Here is a 15,560-nt window from a genome sequence, read left to right on the forward strand (position 1 = left end):
TGAAAGACGCACAGTCCACATTCGGAGCATGGAAAAGCCGTTCCACAAAATGCACGCTTGGCCATACTGCCGACATAACCGATATACTGAAACAGTCTAAAATGCACAGTCATCTATATTACATGTACTCTGGGCATGGAAAATATATTTCTCTAGAAAATATACATATGGAGGCACTCTTATCTATTGTATGGGAAAACAACCTCCTGGGAAAAGATTACATATAGCATGTATACCAATCACATGTAAAAATTCATTTACATAGATTAAACAGTACACTTGCACACATCCTGCGCAGGGAAGGTACAGTCCTACATCTATTTAGCTCCATGGATGTACACACTCCAAAGGGCATATAAAATCAGTACATGGACAATGCATCCAGATATTAATATATCCACATTAAAAAGCTGCATGAAAAATATACATCATGTTATTATATATACACAAAGTGCCTATCAACCCAGTGTATGAAAAATATATTCTGTGAATTATGTTTGTATACATGGTGTATGTGTACCAAATACATTGAAGTACATACTTTGATTTCACATATTACTGTATTTATAATACACATTTCTCTGGCAATCTTAAAAACAGTAGCAGGAGGAAGCTCAGGCATTGGCAATGACATTCTCTATCAGCTGAACCTCTTTTCTGTCCTGTATTTCTATTATTTCTGTCTTTTACAAACCCCCTTCTGTGTCTACGTGGATTATTTATATGAGTGGTCTTCTATCTCTATTTAACTGTTGCTTCTCTTGTCTGAGGTCAGGGTCTATATTTAGAGCCCTAGGTCCTGTTTGCGGCAGGGTCTGACTGCATAACCACTCCTGTATGAAATTAGCATTGTATAATTACGTTACCCCTTCTGTCTCAGGATGTGTTCTTCTAGATATAATATAAATATAGTTACTCTGAGCTGCCAGTTAGGAAAGGGGGAAAGAAGGAAGCGCAGCAACCAGGTGAGGTGTGTAACAGGTAGGTTCCGGCTGTGTGCTGGGCATGCAAGGGCTTCTTGAAAGCTAAGGTTTGTTTAACTTTTTAAAAATTTACTTTAAAAACTCAAGTCCAGGGAAGTATGAAGTAAAGGCTGGACCTTGTCTTCTATGCTCCTCTCAAATCCGAGAGCAGCCCCACTCCGTCCCAGACGACCGGGAAGAGGACTCCGGCCTGCCCAACTCCTCGACTCCAGTTCCCATCCTTAACCTTAACCAAGCAACTGGGAAAGGTTATCCAATAACCCAAGTTTTTCTCAACAAAACCCATTCCCAACGCTTTTTCAGAGGCAGTCATAAAGTATTTTCTGGAGCTGAGCTAACTCCGATCTGGCCCCCTAAAAATGAAACCCACTTGGGTCTTTCTTTAGCAGCTAAAAATCCTGGACTACATGACACACGCCTATGGAAAAATTCTTTGAGAGACAATACACACACCCAACAGAGATATTGTTTATGAGTCGATAGGTTCCATGTAGATGCGGCCATACTTTACTGTCCAGAGAAATCAATTAATTAGTGCCTCGCCAGTCCCCTCCCCACCCCGCCCCCGCCGGCCGCTGCTTGGCTGAGCTCGAGCGGCAGAGATAGATGTGCGTGGCCAGCTCGCTGGTCTTGTTAACAAGACTCGTCATAAAGATGGAATGATAAGGAGAGCGAGGAAGCCCTGGTGGCCGCGAGGGGGGGCTTCGATAGCCCAGCCCGACGGGCTGTGGGACGGCGGCAAATCGGAACCAGAGCGAGCCCAGTGCAGCTCCTGCTCCAGCACCAGCACCGGGGATCACCGAGGATCTGGTGTATCCAGTGTTCTCCCCTTCTGGGGTGGTCACGCTGTAACTCGAATAATCCCCTCTCCCCTCCCCTTTCCTGAGTCATCCCTTCTCTTCACTGAGCCCCAAATTTTAAAAAAATTTAATAAAAATACATAAACCTCTGTCCTTGAGCGCCTGTCTTGCCCTCTGCCACGTTTGTTCCGGGACCTGCCGCCTCCTTCTTTCCCTGCATTTCTCCGCGTGGTTCCTTTTCATCTCCATCTGGCGCTCTCTTCCCTCCTTTGGCTCTCTCTCTGGCTTCATGGTTGCTTTTTCTACCAGGTTGGTACTGGCTCAGGCCCCAATGAGCTTGTAAAAATAATACAAATACCCCCTGGTTATCTCTCGGCAGAGTAAACACTCCCAGATAAGCCCAATGGAAAACAAAAAAACAAATAACAACGAAACACTCCCCCCCAAAAAACCCTTGGATATAATTGCTGGTTTGGGTTGCAGCACTTAATTCTGTTTATTCTCACCAATGTGCATACTTAACAGAGAGATATTGATATTAAAAGGCAGGGGGGAATTAATTTTACTTTTATAGTCATCTATTAAGAGCAGAGGATGATCTGGGTCTCCTTTAAAGGGACCGGAAAAAGGGAGGAGGGAGAGAGAGAGAAAGGGAGGGGGAAGGGAGAAATATGACTGAAAGCGAACAAAGATCTTTGCCTGAAGAAACAATGTAACACTAGACAGAACTATAAAGTATGGGAATGTAAGAACACAGGACTCTCTCTCAGCTTCCCCCATTTGGAATCCTGTCCCTTGCACTTCCTGCTGAAATCTCAACCCTGACTACACAGCAATGTTCAAGGAAGAATTCATGCAATTATCTGGATAATTGTAGGGGGAGAGAGAAAGAATTTCCCTTTGATTGTCTGATCCTCTCTGGTGTCTGTGCAAAGGAGGAGGAGAAGTGGGATGTAGGGGGGAAAAGGAAGTGGTAGCGTCTCCCAATATGACCCTATCCCCTACAAGATGGCTACTTCTAAATCCAGGAGGTCCTAGCAGGCTTACAGATTCTGGAACATACTCAAGAATGGACACAGATTCACTTTCATTTTCCAGGATATCTGCTTGGCTTTACATTGTCTGCATAGATCTGCCTCATCCAGTATTTTAATTATCACAAGTAAGTGAATAATAGATAATTATAGGGGTGTCCATAATATCATTTATTTTATAGCCACACAAGATATGATTAGAGTTAATGTCCGAGGCTTTGTTGGAGCATGGGAGGCAACAAGAGGCAAAGCAGAGAGGCCTGGATAATCTATCTCTTTCCTATTTTCATGTGTGTGGGAATCTCCAGAAATCCCTAATTCTCTAAATTCCCTCCCCAAAGGTCTTAAGTGAAATCTCTAGGATTTTAGGGGCTGGAAGCTGAGAGAAGGGCAAACAACAATTTGGTCCTTAAGTCTCCCCCTTAGTCTCAAGAGCAGTGGTCTCTGCTCTCCCCATACTGCCACAACAAGGGCTTCGTCCTCCATTCAAGACGACTAGGGTCACAGAGACTTGGCGGGTGAGTCCAGTGAGAGGAAAACAGAGTCTTACCAAAACCAAATTCACTGCCATCCTCAAGTGGGCACTGGGCCCAGAGTGAAGCCCCTATAATCCTAAATCGGCCTTCTTTCCTGGACCCTCTTCCCCAGGGATACCTGGATGGGGGCAGAGGATAGGGCTGTGGAGGTCAGCTGGGGTGGGGATGGGAGAGTACTTAAAATATTTATTCTTGTTTCCGGGATTCAAAAGATCAGGAGAGAGAGAGAGAGAGAGAGAGAGAGAGAGAGAGAGATTGCAATAGAGAGCTGGGCAAGAGAGAATCAAGGGAAGCCATGAAACCAGTGGGCAAGAATAAAAGGAATGAGTGAAAGGAAAGGGACAGGAAGAAGAAAAGCAGGGGAAAAAGAGAAGGAAGGGAATAAGAAAGAAAAAGGTAGGAAAAAGTGAAGAAAAGGACAAAAGAGAAAAAGATGAAGTGAAAAAAAAGGAAAGGAGAGATTTGACAGAGAAAAAGAAGCAGGGAGGCAGAGGCCAGGGTCGCCTGGGCTCTGCCTGGCCGCCTGCAGCGGTCTGGGTGGGCGGGGGGCGCCCTGACAAAGTGAAGGTCAAGTTAGCATCGTACCTTATAAGGAAGGCGTCAGTCCTCCATTTCAGCCTTTCTTTCTGCCAGGACGTGGCCGTGGCATTTCTGGTCTTGTAAACACTGGACTCTTTGGGGCCTTAAAAAAAAAAAAAGACCCCCCCCCTCCTTCCTTTATTGGGGGTGAGCTCGGCCGGCTGGGGGAAGCAGTGGACAGAGAAGTCAACTAATGAAGACTCCGGGAAACTTTTCTCTCCTTTTCTCTCTCTCTGGCTCCGCTCCCGCCAGCTGGGGCCCCCTCCCTCCCGCCCTCCCTCCATCCATCCCTCCCTCTCCCTCCCTCCTCTCCCCACCCCAATCCCTTTTTTTCTCTCCGTATCTCTCCGTCTTCCGTATCTCTCGCCACCGCCTGTAACTCTGGGCTCCATCTCTCCACTCACCCCCTCCCATACGCAGACTTCTAAATCCATTCCATTCCACCGCGAAGCGGAGCAAGACGTAAGAATTGGAGAGAAAATTAGCCGTCACAAAGAAAAAAAATGTTCATTTACAGCTTAGATGTCTGACTATTAAGATTTTCTTCGAAAACAAGGCGGTACACTCGGTAAGGAGGAGGGGGAGTGAGGCAGCAGGAGTGGGGAGGGCTGATGAGGCAGGAGCCGTGGATTTATTTATTTCTCATATCCAGAGGCGGAAAGAAAGGGGGAAGAAGCGGCAAAGCGAGAGAGAAGCTGTTGAACCCGGCAACTAGCAAAGTAGGGGGCTGCAGCTGAGGGACGGGGAGCGAAGCGCGCCGCGCTAGGACCCTGTAACGCGGCTGCGATCCCCCAGCGTTGAGCCGGCTCAGCCTAGACAAGTATATTAGATATCTGTTGGTCTGAGACGTGGGGGAAAGGCAGGGATGGAGGGAGGCAGGGAGAGAGGCGGAGTAAGGCGACGCCGCAGCCTGCACGCTGGAGGGAAAGTGAGTTCCGGAGTGGAGGCAGCGGCGGGCTGGGCTGCGGGAAGCCGGCAGCGGGCAGCGGGCAGCGGGCAGCGGGCAGCGGGCAGCCGGCGGACTCAGGCGAAGGAAGGCGGCCGAAGAAAGGAGCCTGAAGTAGAATCATTGGCCCTCTCCCTCCAGGGTACCAGGGTAGCAGCACTAGGGCGGAGGGGGGGGGGGGGGAGAGAGAAATGGGAATTCTAATGGCAAGGGAAGGGAGGGGTGCACTGATGGGGGGCTTCTGGTTAAATCTGATGCCCCACAAACCCCTGCTGGTTGTCACCTACACCCTTCTCAACTGGAAAACCGGACGGAGTCTGGGATCAGTCCCGTCCCACTTGACCTACCTGGTTGAGGGTGCCTAAGAACTATCTGGGACCTGAAGTGGGGTCTGGGGCCCAGGTGGGAGCTGCCAGGAGCGGTGGGGGCAGGCAGGGAGCTCCCAGGCCTGTATGCCTGGAGCCCTGCCACCCTGTGTTCTGATCATGAGAAACAAAGGGGGAGGATTTGATTATCTCTGCTGGTGTTAAAGGAGCCTGGCTTTCAAAAACAGCCTCTGACCCTGAGATCTAAGGTGATAAGTGTCTCTCCCACTGACGTTTAATCTGGGCAAACGTCCTATGCCTGGGCTCAAGGGGCGGAGGGGGTGGCCAGGGTGAGGACAGTTGCTGCCGGGAAGCGCCAGGGAGGGAGTGGCAGGCCCTCTCTGTCATTATCTGGAGTTGTTTGGAGAGTATCTTTAAAGGTCAGAGTGGACTGGGGAAGCCCTTTCTGATGTCCCCCTCAGCCCAGAGAAGGGGAGCCCCAAGAAGGGAGGGAGTTCACTACGAGCTGCGACATTTCCCCCTAGTGTGGGAAAGGCAAAGATAGCCAGACCTCATCCTGCAAAAATGTATTTTGTGTCTGTGACAGAAAATTGGTAGTCACTTGGGAGAGGCAGGGACTTGCAGTGAGCGAAGCAAGGCAAGACGTGGTGGTGAAGGCAGAGGCTGAGGTGTGATTTAGGCTGAGGTGGTGCAGAAATCTGAGGGAGAGACCGGAAAGGTATCACCCAAACCCATTTTCTCAGAGAAGCCAAACACACACACACAATGGGCCCAATACTGAAAACCACCAGATGATCTGCTTCCAAGGGACATAACAGGCCAAGCGGATACAGGTTAATAAAACCCGCAAAAGCCCAGACAGGAACACTTAAAATGCCCGAGAAACGAAGCATACCGTGACAAATTCTGACCCAACACACAAGGACATGCACCAGAACGTTCCCAGGCACAGACAGACCTTCCCCATTTCGAGCCCTCACCCTTGGACACTCAGGTATACCTGCCCAGCTCCAAGGGCACACGCACACTTGCGTCCCCTCCTAAACCTACCCACAGAAACCCCTGGGGGCAAGGGGGCAGGCACTCAGCTGCACGCACACCCCATAGAGCAAGGCCCGCGTCTCCTGAGCCTCAATAGTGCACGATCCATACCCGGAGATAAAAGTCTAGACAATAGACGGTTGTTTATGACAACGAGGCTCTCCAAGTTTGGGGCCAGGCGATAAATCTCCGGCGAATCTTCTTGTAACTCAACTTCTGGCTGTAGTGACCGGAGGACCACGGAGACCTCAGAGAGGAGAGCAGCAAAATGGGAGAGACTTTTGAATCTTGAGCAGAAGGCAACTTCCCCGCTGAGGCAAGGGAGTGCAGGCGGCCACATTCTGCCCCACGTGGCAGGTCCACACTGTGGAAGCTTTCGTATCAGGCTTCAGAACACAGGCAAGTCAGGTTTCCTGGCTCCCGAAACCGGGGAGAAATGGCAGGGCCTGGAGGCTGGGACTGACCCACAAACAATTCTTGCTGCAGGCAAAGGGTCTTTTTTGTGGGTGACTGGAATCTTCTTGCTATGTGTCACCTGAATATTTTCACCCCATGCCTGCGCCTTCTCTCTCTCTCTCTCCTTTTCCTTTTCGGGTTGATGGGCTGTTCCCTTTTGCATTTTCAACGCAGGCATCTGATCACAAGTAACGAGCCACTGAAGTTGATCTCATAAAAATGCCGCCAGCTCACTTTGATCTGCGAGGACTGGGTCCGAGCCTACGTAGGCGCTGAAGCCAGGGAATGGCGGCTCCGGCCAACCCGGCCTGCACTGGGCCAAGAGTTCGGAGATCTGGGTGGCTCAGCACTGCAGTTCTGCCCAGAAAAGGCATTTTGTGTGTGTGTGCTGTTGCAGCTGAGTTTGGAGACCAAGGTCCAATGGTAGGGGCTCCATTTCCAGACTGCTTTTAAGACATTTCCTTGATTTTTAGAGCATTTGGTGAGGGGCCAGTGAAACTGGCTCGTAAAATGGGACTTTTATTGGGAGAAATGGGGTCGCGTTGCTAGCCTCCCAGGACAATCCCTCCTCCGAAGAGGAAAGGGGGTGGGGCTGTGGGGGCAGAGGGGCTGCCCTTCTCCCTCCTCCTTTCCTGTCCAGGGGCCGGAGGAACCTTGCAGCAGCGTCCTCTTAGGTGACCTGACTTGGGGCCTTGGGCTTGGGGCAATGGCCAGGGCTGAGGAGAGATGGGAGTCTGAGAACTGGCGGTCCCTTTCCCTTCTAGTTCCCTGGCTGGGGGTGGGAGGTGTCACGGGGTGCAGGATAAACCGCTGGCCTGAAAATCCCCAAGCACATTAAAGGGATTATTAAACTCAGTGGCATTGCAAGGGAGAGAGATTTGTGCAAAAGGATGCAATCCTCGCTGGCCCAGCCTCGGATCCACTGAGGGTGCCCATGCGCTGATTGCCTATCTCTTTATTGACCCCACACAAACTGAACTTACAGACTGGAGAGCTCTAAGGGCCCCCTTTCTCCAAACTGGGGTTTCCTCCCAGTTCTTGGTCTGTGGGGTGGGCCCCTTTCCCTACCGCAGTCTGCTCTCTCCAGAGCAGCAGCAGGAGGTGGACAAGTTCTGAGGGGGCCCAGTACTGTGTGTGGGGTGCTGGGCTAGGACCTGGAGATACTGCCCCCTTCTGAAGCCACCTCTGGTGTCTGTGTGTGAAAGGGAAGAGTCTGTCGTGGCCCTGGCCAGAGTACCGAGGTGGCTGCCCAGACCGCAGCAGCTGCCTGCTAGCTGCCTGAATGAGGCCACCCAGAGTCAGTGGGGCGGGCAGGATGGCCCTGCTAAGGAGGATTTCAGGTGAAAGCTGGGACTCCAGTAGGTGGAGAGGCCACAGGCACCCATGAGATGAGGGGGGAAGGCAGCCTCCTCTCCACGGCATGGGGCTTGCCAGGGTTCCTGGGAATCAACTTGGGGACCGATTTTGGGTCTCACGTCGGGGGAGGCACGGATGCTCAGGGATGCCGGCTGGGGCAGGCAGCTCAGCCTATGCTTCAGGGTGGCCTGGACCTAGGACTGGGCAGGGAGGCCACTCGCCCATACGCCCACACCGTGGGCACTTTTGCCAATCAATGTCTCCCCGACTTCAGCAGCCAAGGCCTTCTCTCCTTGACCCCAGCAGCAACCTCCAGTTGTTGGGATTTTTTTAAGTTGTTAAAAAATTAAAAGTCAGACCAAAAGTAGAAAAAAATTTTTTGAACTTTGTGCCTTAATTTTAGGGGGAAAAATATTAATGTTCACAAGCCTCTATTGGGAGAACCTAGAATTTCCTGAACATCCGCTCCTTTGACATTCTTTCTTGCCTTTCTTTTTTGTTTCAAGGAAACAGAGCCGCCAGCAGCTCCTTGTAGCAGCCTGGCTCACTTTTATGGTGGCCCTGGAATAAACTTTGGTGGTCAAATTCAAGTGCTCAGGCCCACAGCTGTCTCCTCACAGGAAGCAAACCCCCTCCCCACTGTCGGCCCTGGCGGTGCAGAATTTGCCTTGGGGGCTTGGGCCCCACAAGGCCCAGGAGGCCAGGATTGAGGGGGAACCAGGGCCCTGGGGGGAAGTGGGGAAAGCCAGAGTGGAGACTCTGAATGCTCACCCACACCTCTGCAAGGGGTACCTCTCAGCTCCCTCTTACCAGTTCCCATCACTGTTTGGGGAGCATTTTGCCTCCAATAAACTCGAGTTTAATGAGGAGAGGACAAACCCCATAAAAGCCATAGTCCATAGTTCCCCATCATTATAATTAAAAACGCCGGCCCCAGTACACCCTATAAAAAGAGGTAGGGGAAAGAGGAAAAGCAACAGCTTTTTTTTTTCTTGCAGCCTCCTCGTTAGCAAAGTCCTAATCTAGTTCCTTTTTGCCCTTAGTTAAGATCTGGCCCTTAGTTAAGATCCGGCCAGGACTAAAGGAGGGCTCGGGAAGCAGTGCCCAGCAATGAATGGGTAGAGGGATGCCAGAGACCTATCCGTGGGTATGCCAGAGCCTCCCTGAGAATGGGACCCATGGCCAAGGCTGTTCCAAACCAGGGGTTGCTCTAAAGCAAATTTGAGGAGACAGGAGGGTTGGGAAAGAATAATTTGGGGAGGGGTTGTATTTGGGCTCAAGGTACCATTTTTTGTGTCTTCCCCATCTACTCTCGGGGCCTCAGTACCTTGTCAAGTTCAACAAGGAAAATCAAATACAAATAATATTTTTACAGTGGAAACCAATTTTAAACAAGAGTTAGGAGTTAAAAGAGGGTTTGGGCCATTTCTGGCTTTTCCTAAGGGTGCGGTGGACTGTGTCCCCGGGGGCTTCAGTTCCTCCTGCTGATCTGAACAGAACAGATGATGCCCTAGTGGCTCCTCCTTGGATGCCAGGTTGCTTTCTGCTTGTGGGCAGTTGCTCTGGTACCCAGTCTAGAACCTTTCAATAAACTGATTTTCAGCTGCTCAGACGCGTCCTGTGGGAAGAAAGGCAAGGGAGTTCAGAACCGCTGAGTCCACCTCTGGGGTCACAGCCACCCAGGAGGCTGGCAGGGAAGGGCAGGACTGAGAAACAGGAAAGTGGCACCCACAAGGGCCAGGCTGCAGCCCCCCGGGGAGCAGGGAGAGGGGCTGGGGTTTTCCACTAGAGAGTGACACCTGGCCCTGCCCAGCCCACCCAGGGTCCTCAGTTCCCTTCCACTGCCCTGCTGGTCTATTCCAGAGACCTGTACCTGGCCCCACCATCCACCTCACAGCCCCCAAATCGTCCAACGATAGGAGCCCCAAACCCAGTCCCTCCACCATATCCTTCCTAGAGCCGACACTGGGCTTCTTTTCAGTGAAGAAGCTGAGACTGAACCACCAACCCAAAGGGCCCCTGACAGAGAAGACACAGGACTCTCATTCCAACCTCTTTCTTGCGGGTTTGAGACTTAAAAATCCACAGTGGATGTAGCTTTCTGTGCATTGATTGACAATAAAGTCAGGCATGAAATATTCACCCAGGGCCACTCTCTCATACTAAATATTTAACACAACATTAGAGAAGGTTTTTCCCAGACTTCGCCAGGCACCGGCTGGGCGGCTGGCTCACTGCTTACCACTGTTTACGACTAATCTAAGTCCCTAGCCACCAGCAGCACAGCAAGCCAGACAAAGTTGGGACACTGGCTTGCTGCTGGGCCGCCTCACCTTTGGGAAACTTCAGATACACTTCCAGGGAGTCTCTCCAAAGGGGAAAGGGAGCCTTGATAGCCAGCCCTGGCCAGGAAAAGAATCGACTTCTTCAAACTCTTGTAAACACGCGCTGTGACCCTCTTCAGGTTGGTGGGGTAAGAGTCCCTGAGAGTTGGGGGAAAAGATTCACATCTCTGGCAGAATCAGGCAGTGGGGAAAGAGGTCCTCATCCCTAGCCCTGTCTTGGGCTGATCACGGGGAGGAGGCAAGACGCCCCCCCATACGTGAGAACCTCCTCCTTCTCCCAATCCTGGGGGGGGGGAAGAGCAGCAGCTAGAAAAAAATACAATTACCCCCTCCTAGCCCCCGCCCCCGCCCATCCCACCGCCCACCCCACCCCAACCCTCTCTCTCTCCTCCTTTGCTCGCTCTGTGGAATGGAGAGGAGGGGAGTGTCAAGAGAAAAACGAATACAAATCTGCAATTGATTTTCATAATGTTTCTGCGGTGTTTGCAAACCAATCGCCTGAACGTCCCCATCTTACCTAAGAGAGAACCCCTCCTACGACTGCGAAGTGCTCCGAACTGATATATGACAATATCTACTTTGGATCACGTGCTTGGGGAGAGAGACTAAGACGGATAACGCGTCATCTCGCCTTCCCAAATTTTCCCCCCTCGCTAGATCAGGTCCAAAACCTCCATCTGGAGCCGGCAGGAGAAGAGAACGATGTTTAACTCGGTCAACCTGGGCAACTTCTGCTCGCCGTCGCGCAAGGAGAGGGGCGCTGATTTCGGCGAGCGAGGGAGCTGCGCCTCCAACCTCTATCTGCCCAGTTGCACTTACTACGTGCCCGAGTTCTCCACGGTCTCCTCCTTCCTGCCCCAGGCCCCCTCTCGTCAGATCTCCTATCCCTACCCGGCCCAAGTGCCCCCGGTCCGGGAGGTCTCCTACGGCCTGGAGCCCTCCGGCAAGTGGCACCACCGGAACAGCTATTCCTCCTGCTATGCGGCGGCCGACGAGCTCATGCACCGGGAGTGCCTGCCTCCTTCCACCGTCACCGAGATCCTCATGAAAAACGAAGGCTCCTACGGCGGCCACCACCACCCCAGCGCCCCGCACGCCGCCCCCGCCGGCTTCTACTCCTCAGTCAACAAGAACAGCGTCCTGCCCCAAGCCTTCGACCGTTTCTTCGACAACGCCTACTGCGGTGGCGGCGACGCGCCCGCCGAGCCCCCCTGCCCGGGCAAGGGTGAGGCCAAGGGGGAGCCCGAGGCGCCCCCGGCCTCGGGACTGGCGTCCCGGGCTGAGGCGGGGCCCGAGGCGGCCGAGGCCGAGGAGGAAAACACGAATCCCAGCTCGTCCGGTTCAGCCCACTCGGCGGCCAAGGAGCCGGCCAAGGGAGCCGCCCCCAGTAGGTAGCAGCGGCCGTGAAACAGGCGGGCAGGAGGGAGGGAGCCAGAGAGGGAGGGCGAGAGTAGGGGGGAGGCGAGGGGAGCGGGGACGGCCTCGTGTTTTGGGTCAGTCCGATTTTATGTGGAGTTTTATAAGCATTCAAAGGATTTTATTATAACCTACAAAGCCCTCTCTCCCAACGACTCGACTTTTTACGATGGAGAAGGGGTGGGGACGGAGGGAAAAGGGCTCTTTGGAAAAGCTGGGTGAACCCCCTCCCCGTTATCTCCCTCGGTCTGTGAAATTTTTAAAAGCGCCACCATCGCGGGCTATATTAACTTTGATCGTGAACTTAGAGGAGCATTTAAGGAAGGATGGGGAGCCCGGCTGCCGGGGGGCGGGAGGGAGGGGAGGGGTGGAGGGGGAGAAAGGGGAGGGCAAGGGAAAGACAGGGAGAAACTCAGAGAGGGGGAGTGGTGGGGGAGAGAGGCAATGGAGCAGAACCTGAGGCCGGGGAGGCCAGCGAGGGCCGCTCTGCTTCCTTCAAAAACTATTTTCCAAATGTTCAAACTGTGTTCGCGTGTCCCTGAGCAGAACCCGGAGCAAGCCGGGGGTCAGCGGCGACAGGGGGTGGGGACGAGGCGGCTCAGGGCTCCACTCTGCTCCAGGCCTGGGGCTCAGCGTTTCTCTGCGGCCCGCGGCCTCTGCGCCGGCCTAGCCTGGCCGCGGGGAAGGCGCGGCCCGCCGGGCGTCCCGGGGCGCCAGGGCCCCCGGAAGCAGCTCTCGGGTGTCTTTGGTGCCTGTTCGCTCGCTTCCTCCCTGCCTCCCCACGACTCTCGCCCGGTCTCACTTCTTTGCGCCTGTTCTCCGCGGTTCCCCCAGATTTCTGGGGGGGGGGCGGCGCGGCGGGTTTTCAGAGTCACTAGGAGGGCAGCGCAGGAAGGGGCAGAGGAGCCCGGCTGAGCAGAAGTCGTGGGGGGGGGGGCGCGTTGTCCGCGGGGACGCACTTGGCCCCGGCTGGCTTTCTTCTCCCCCAGACTCCGCCAGCCCCGGCCCTCGTCCGAGGGGAGGGGGCGCGGGTCCCACGGTGGCCCGGGATGGGGACGAGCTCGCCCTGCCAGGGGGTCGTGGCTCGGCCCAGCGCTGCGCCCGCGGGAGGGCTGCCGGGCGGTGGGGCTGGGGTCGCCGGGGTCTCACGTGTCTCTCTTCCCCTCTCCTCGCACTTGCCCCCTCCCCTCCCCTCCCCTCCAGACGCCCCCCGCACCCGCAAGAAGCGCTGCCCTTATTCGAAATTCCAGATCCGGGAACTGGAGCGAGAGTTTTTCTTCAACGTGTATATCAACAAAGAAAAGCGGCTGCAGCTGTCGCGGATGCTGAACCTGACGGACCGACAAGTGAAAATTTGGTTTCAGAACAGAAGGATGAAAGAAAAAAAACTAAGCAGAGACCGGCTGCAGTATTTCTCGGGAAATCCTCTGCTGTAACCGCGGACCGGGCCCTTTGGGGGGAGGGGGGAAAGGGGGAGATTATTTTATTTTATTTTTATTTTTTATTTTCTAACTCGCCTTCTCTCCGCGGGTGGAAAACTGGACTGTGGCCAGGGCTGGCCCCCACTGCCGTTGCCCGCACTTCTTTCCGGAACCTCCTTCACCTTGGTCTGACTCAGTGTGGGACAGGGACCGGGCCTGGAAAGGGGGGTGAAGGAAAGTGTCTGATCCACGGCGAGTGGACACCGTTGGCGCCGAGGCCAAGAATCTTTATTTAAAAGAAAACACACCTCGCGACAATGTCTTGCTGCTCGGATTGGGTGGGGGGAGGGACGTGAGTAGTGGGCGCCAGAGCCTTACAGTCCTCGAACTGCAAGCCTTCCCTTGCCCATGTGAGAAGATCTGCTAGGACACCGTGTCTGCGAGGGGAGACTTCCCGGGCTCCCCGTCCCTACCCCACCACTCCCCACTGCTGGGGAGCAGCTAAATGTGATCCCGCCTTGCTGTGAAATTTCTGTTCCTTTGACCTGGTGTTAGGTGTGCAAAGTCGTGTCCTACCTCTGTCTGTGCCCAGGCCCTGCCCAAGCCTAGTTGTTCTCCCCCTTGAACGTGTAGAGCCCTCCTTTGAAATTTCTTAACTGGTGCGTTGAGGTTTCCTAACCTTTTTCCAAGCTGTGCCCCACTCCGCGAATTTATAGCTATAGTCTATGCATTTGTTACCTTCTTTTTTTAAAAAAAAAAAAAGATTGGGGTGGAAGAGGCAGTAGGGAGACGGGATTGGACGCCTCCCCCATGCTGAGGCCTGAATTTTTGTAAATAAATTTCACAAGCATTTCTTTCTACCCGGAGGGGATATGGGGAGGACTCGCCTGGAATGAGATTTGAATCACCCATCTCCTTGTGCGTGAGTGCGTGTGTACGTGTGCAATCCCCACCCGGCTCCTGTCCCAGAGGGATTGCTGTGAATTTTTTTTTTTTGGTGGCAAATAAAGATATTTCATTCTGTTCAATATTATGATTTTATTTGACCCTTTTATTAGCCCCTCTCCTCTTAAAACCCTCAATGCTCCCAAGGCGGAGGAGGTGGAAGCAGGCGGGCAGAGCCCAGCAGAGGAGGACAGGCGTGTGAAGGTGAGGTAGGCCGGAGCTGGCGGGCCTGCACCCCTCTCTCCACGGGCAGGGGCAAGAGTGTGGTGGTAGCTTCCTCCCGCTCTCAAGTTGAGGACTTTCCACTGCGACTCTTAAAGCTCTCATTTCTCACGTGCAGCTCGAGCTGCGTCCAAACGCCCAGCAACGCTTTCCGTTTAAGCACACGTTTGTTGTGGAGTTAATTGTAACCATCATCGAATTTAAATTTATAGGAATTTTCTTGGCTCCACCGCCCTCCCACCAGATGTCTCCGTCTGTGGCAGTTAAATGTGTAGGGTTGAGGGTAGGGCTTTCGTTTTTTCTTTTCTTCTTTTTCCCTCTATGAGAAGACTGTATTGGAATTTTTATATACAGTTTTGAGGGAGGGAAGGGAGAGGGGGAGAAACCAGCCCCCTCCCTTTCCGCACCGCGCCAGCCCCTGAGGGTGGGAGGGTAGGGCTGGGCCCCTTCCCCTCAAGCACAAATGGCTGGGCTCCTCCAGACACAACAAGACCCTAGGCTGGGGCCACCCTGATGTTTGTACATTGGTCTCCCAGCGTGGAAAGCCCCAGAGATCTGTTTTGTAAGAGGTTGGCTTGGGGTGGGGCGCTGGGGAAGGAGGTGACCCGTGAGGATGGTCACCACACCCATATATATATTTGCTGCATGTTTCTTCCGGATAAAGATAACTATAGTCCTTTCAGCGCATTCGTTGAGGGCACTCTGGCGATCTCTGTTCCAAATTCGTTATTTGGGGGCAGAGGTTTAGGACCAATTCTCTCATCGTTCCCTTTTCTTTGGAACGGTTCTTCTGTAATTCGAAGAAAATGTTTTCGTCAATATAATTCTGTTGAGTGAAAGAAAAAAGCACCACGACTATGGACTATCGCATCTAGGTTCCGTCGTTTTTGATGACGGGGTGTCTGAATCTCTCATTTGTAAATGTAGGTCTTGAGACAAAATTTGCAAACTGGGGTGTATATACAACCCCACAATTGCCTCATGTGCCCACACACAAATATCTGTCGGATGCCTGTGGGTGCACACGAAAAGGAATATTATGTGTACTCTTTTGCTTATAGTATGGAGTAAAACTGACCACATGCACATCTAGGGCTTGTGTCCTCTGAGGTGTGTAACCACTGTCAGTGTGTAGTGAGTGTCAGAAGGAATGC

At 53.0% G+C, this 15,560-nt stretch overlaps 1 protein-coding gene across 1 annotated transcript; it reads left to right on the forward strand.

The window, feature by feature from the left end:
• Positions 1-11,104: 11,104 nt before the first annotated feature.
• Positions 11,105-13,559, forward strand: HOXC11 (homeobox C11; the record flags this gene model as incomplete). The annotated part of the gene is made up of 2 exons (XM_082849914.1): positions 11,105-11,789; positions 13,022-13,559. The coding sequence occupies 2 exons, from the start codon at positions 11,105-11,107 to the stop codon at positions 13,252-13,254; spliced, it is 918 nt and encodes a 305-aa protein (XP_082706040.1). The 3' UTR covers positions 13,255-13,559.
• Positions 13,560-15,560: the final 2,001 nt, after the last annotated feature.

This window comes from Leucopleurus acutus, assembly GCF_964270905.1.
Source record: "Leucopleurus acutus genome assembly, chromosome: 11".
Classification (NCBI taxonomy): domain Eukaryota; kingdom Metazoa; phylum Chordata; class Mammalia; order Artiodactyla; family Delphinidae; genus Leucopleurus; species Leucopleurus acutus.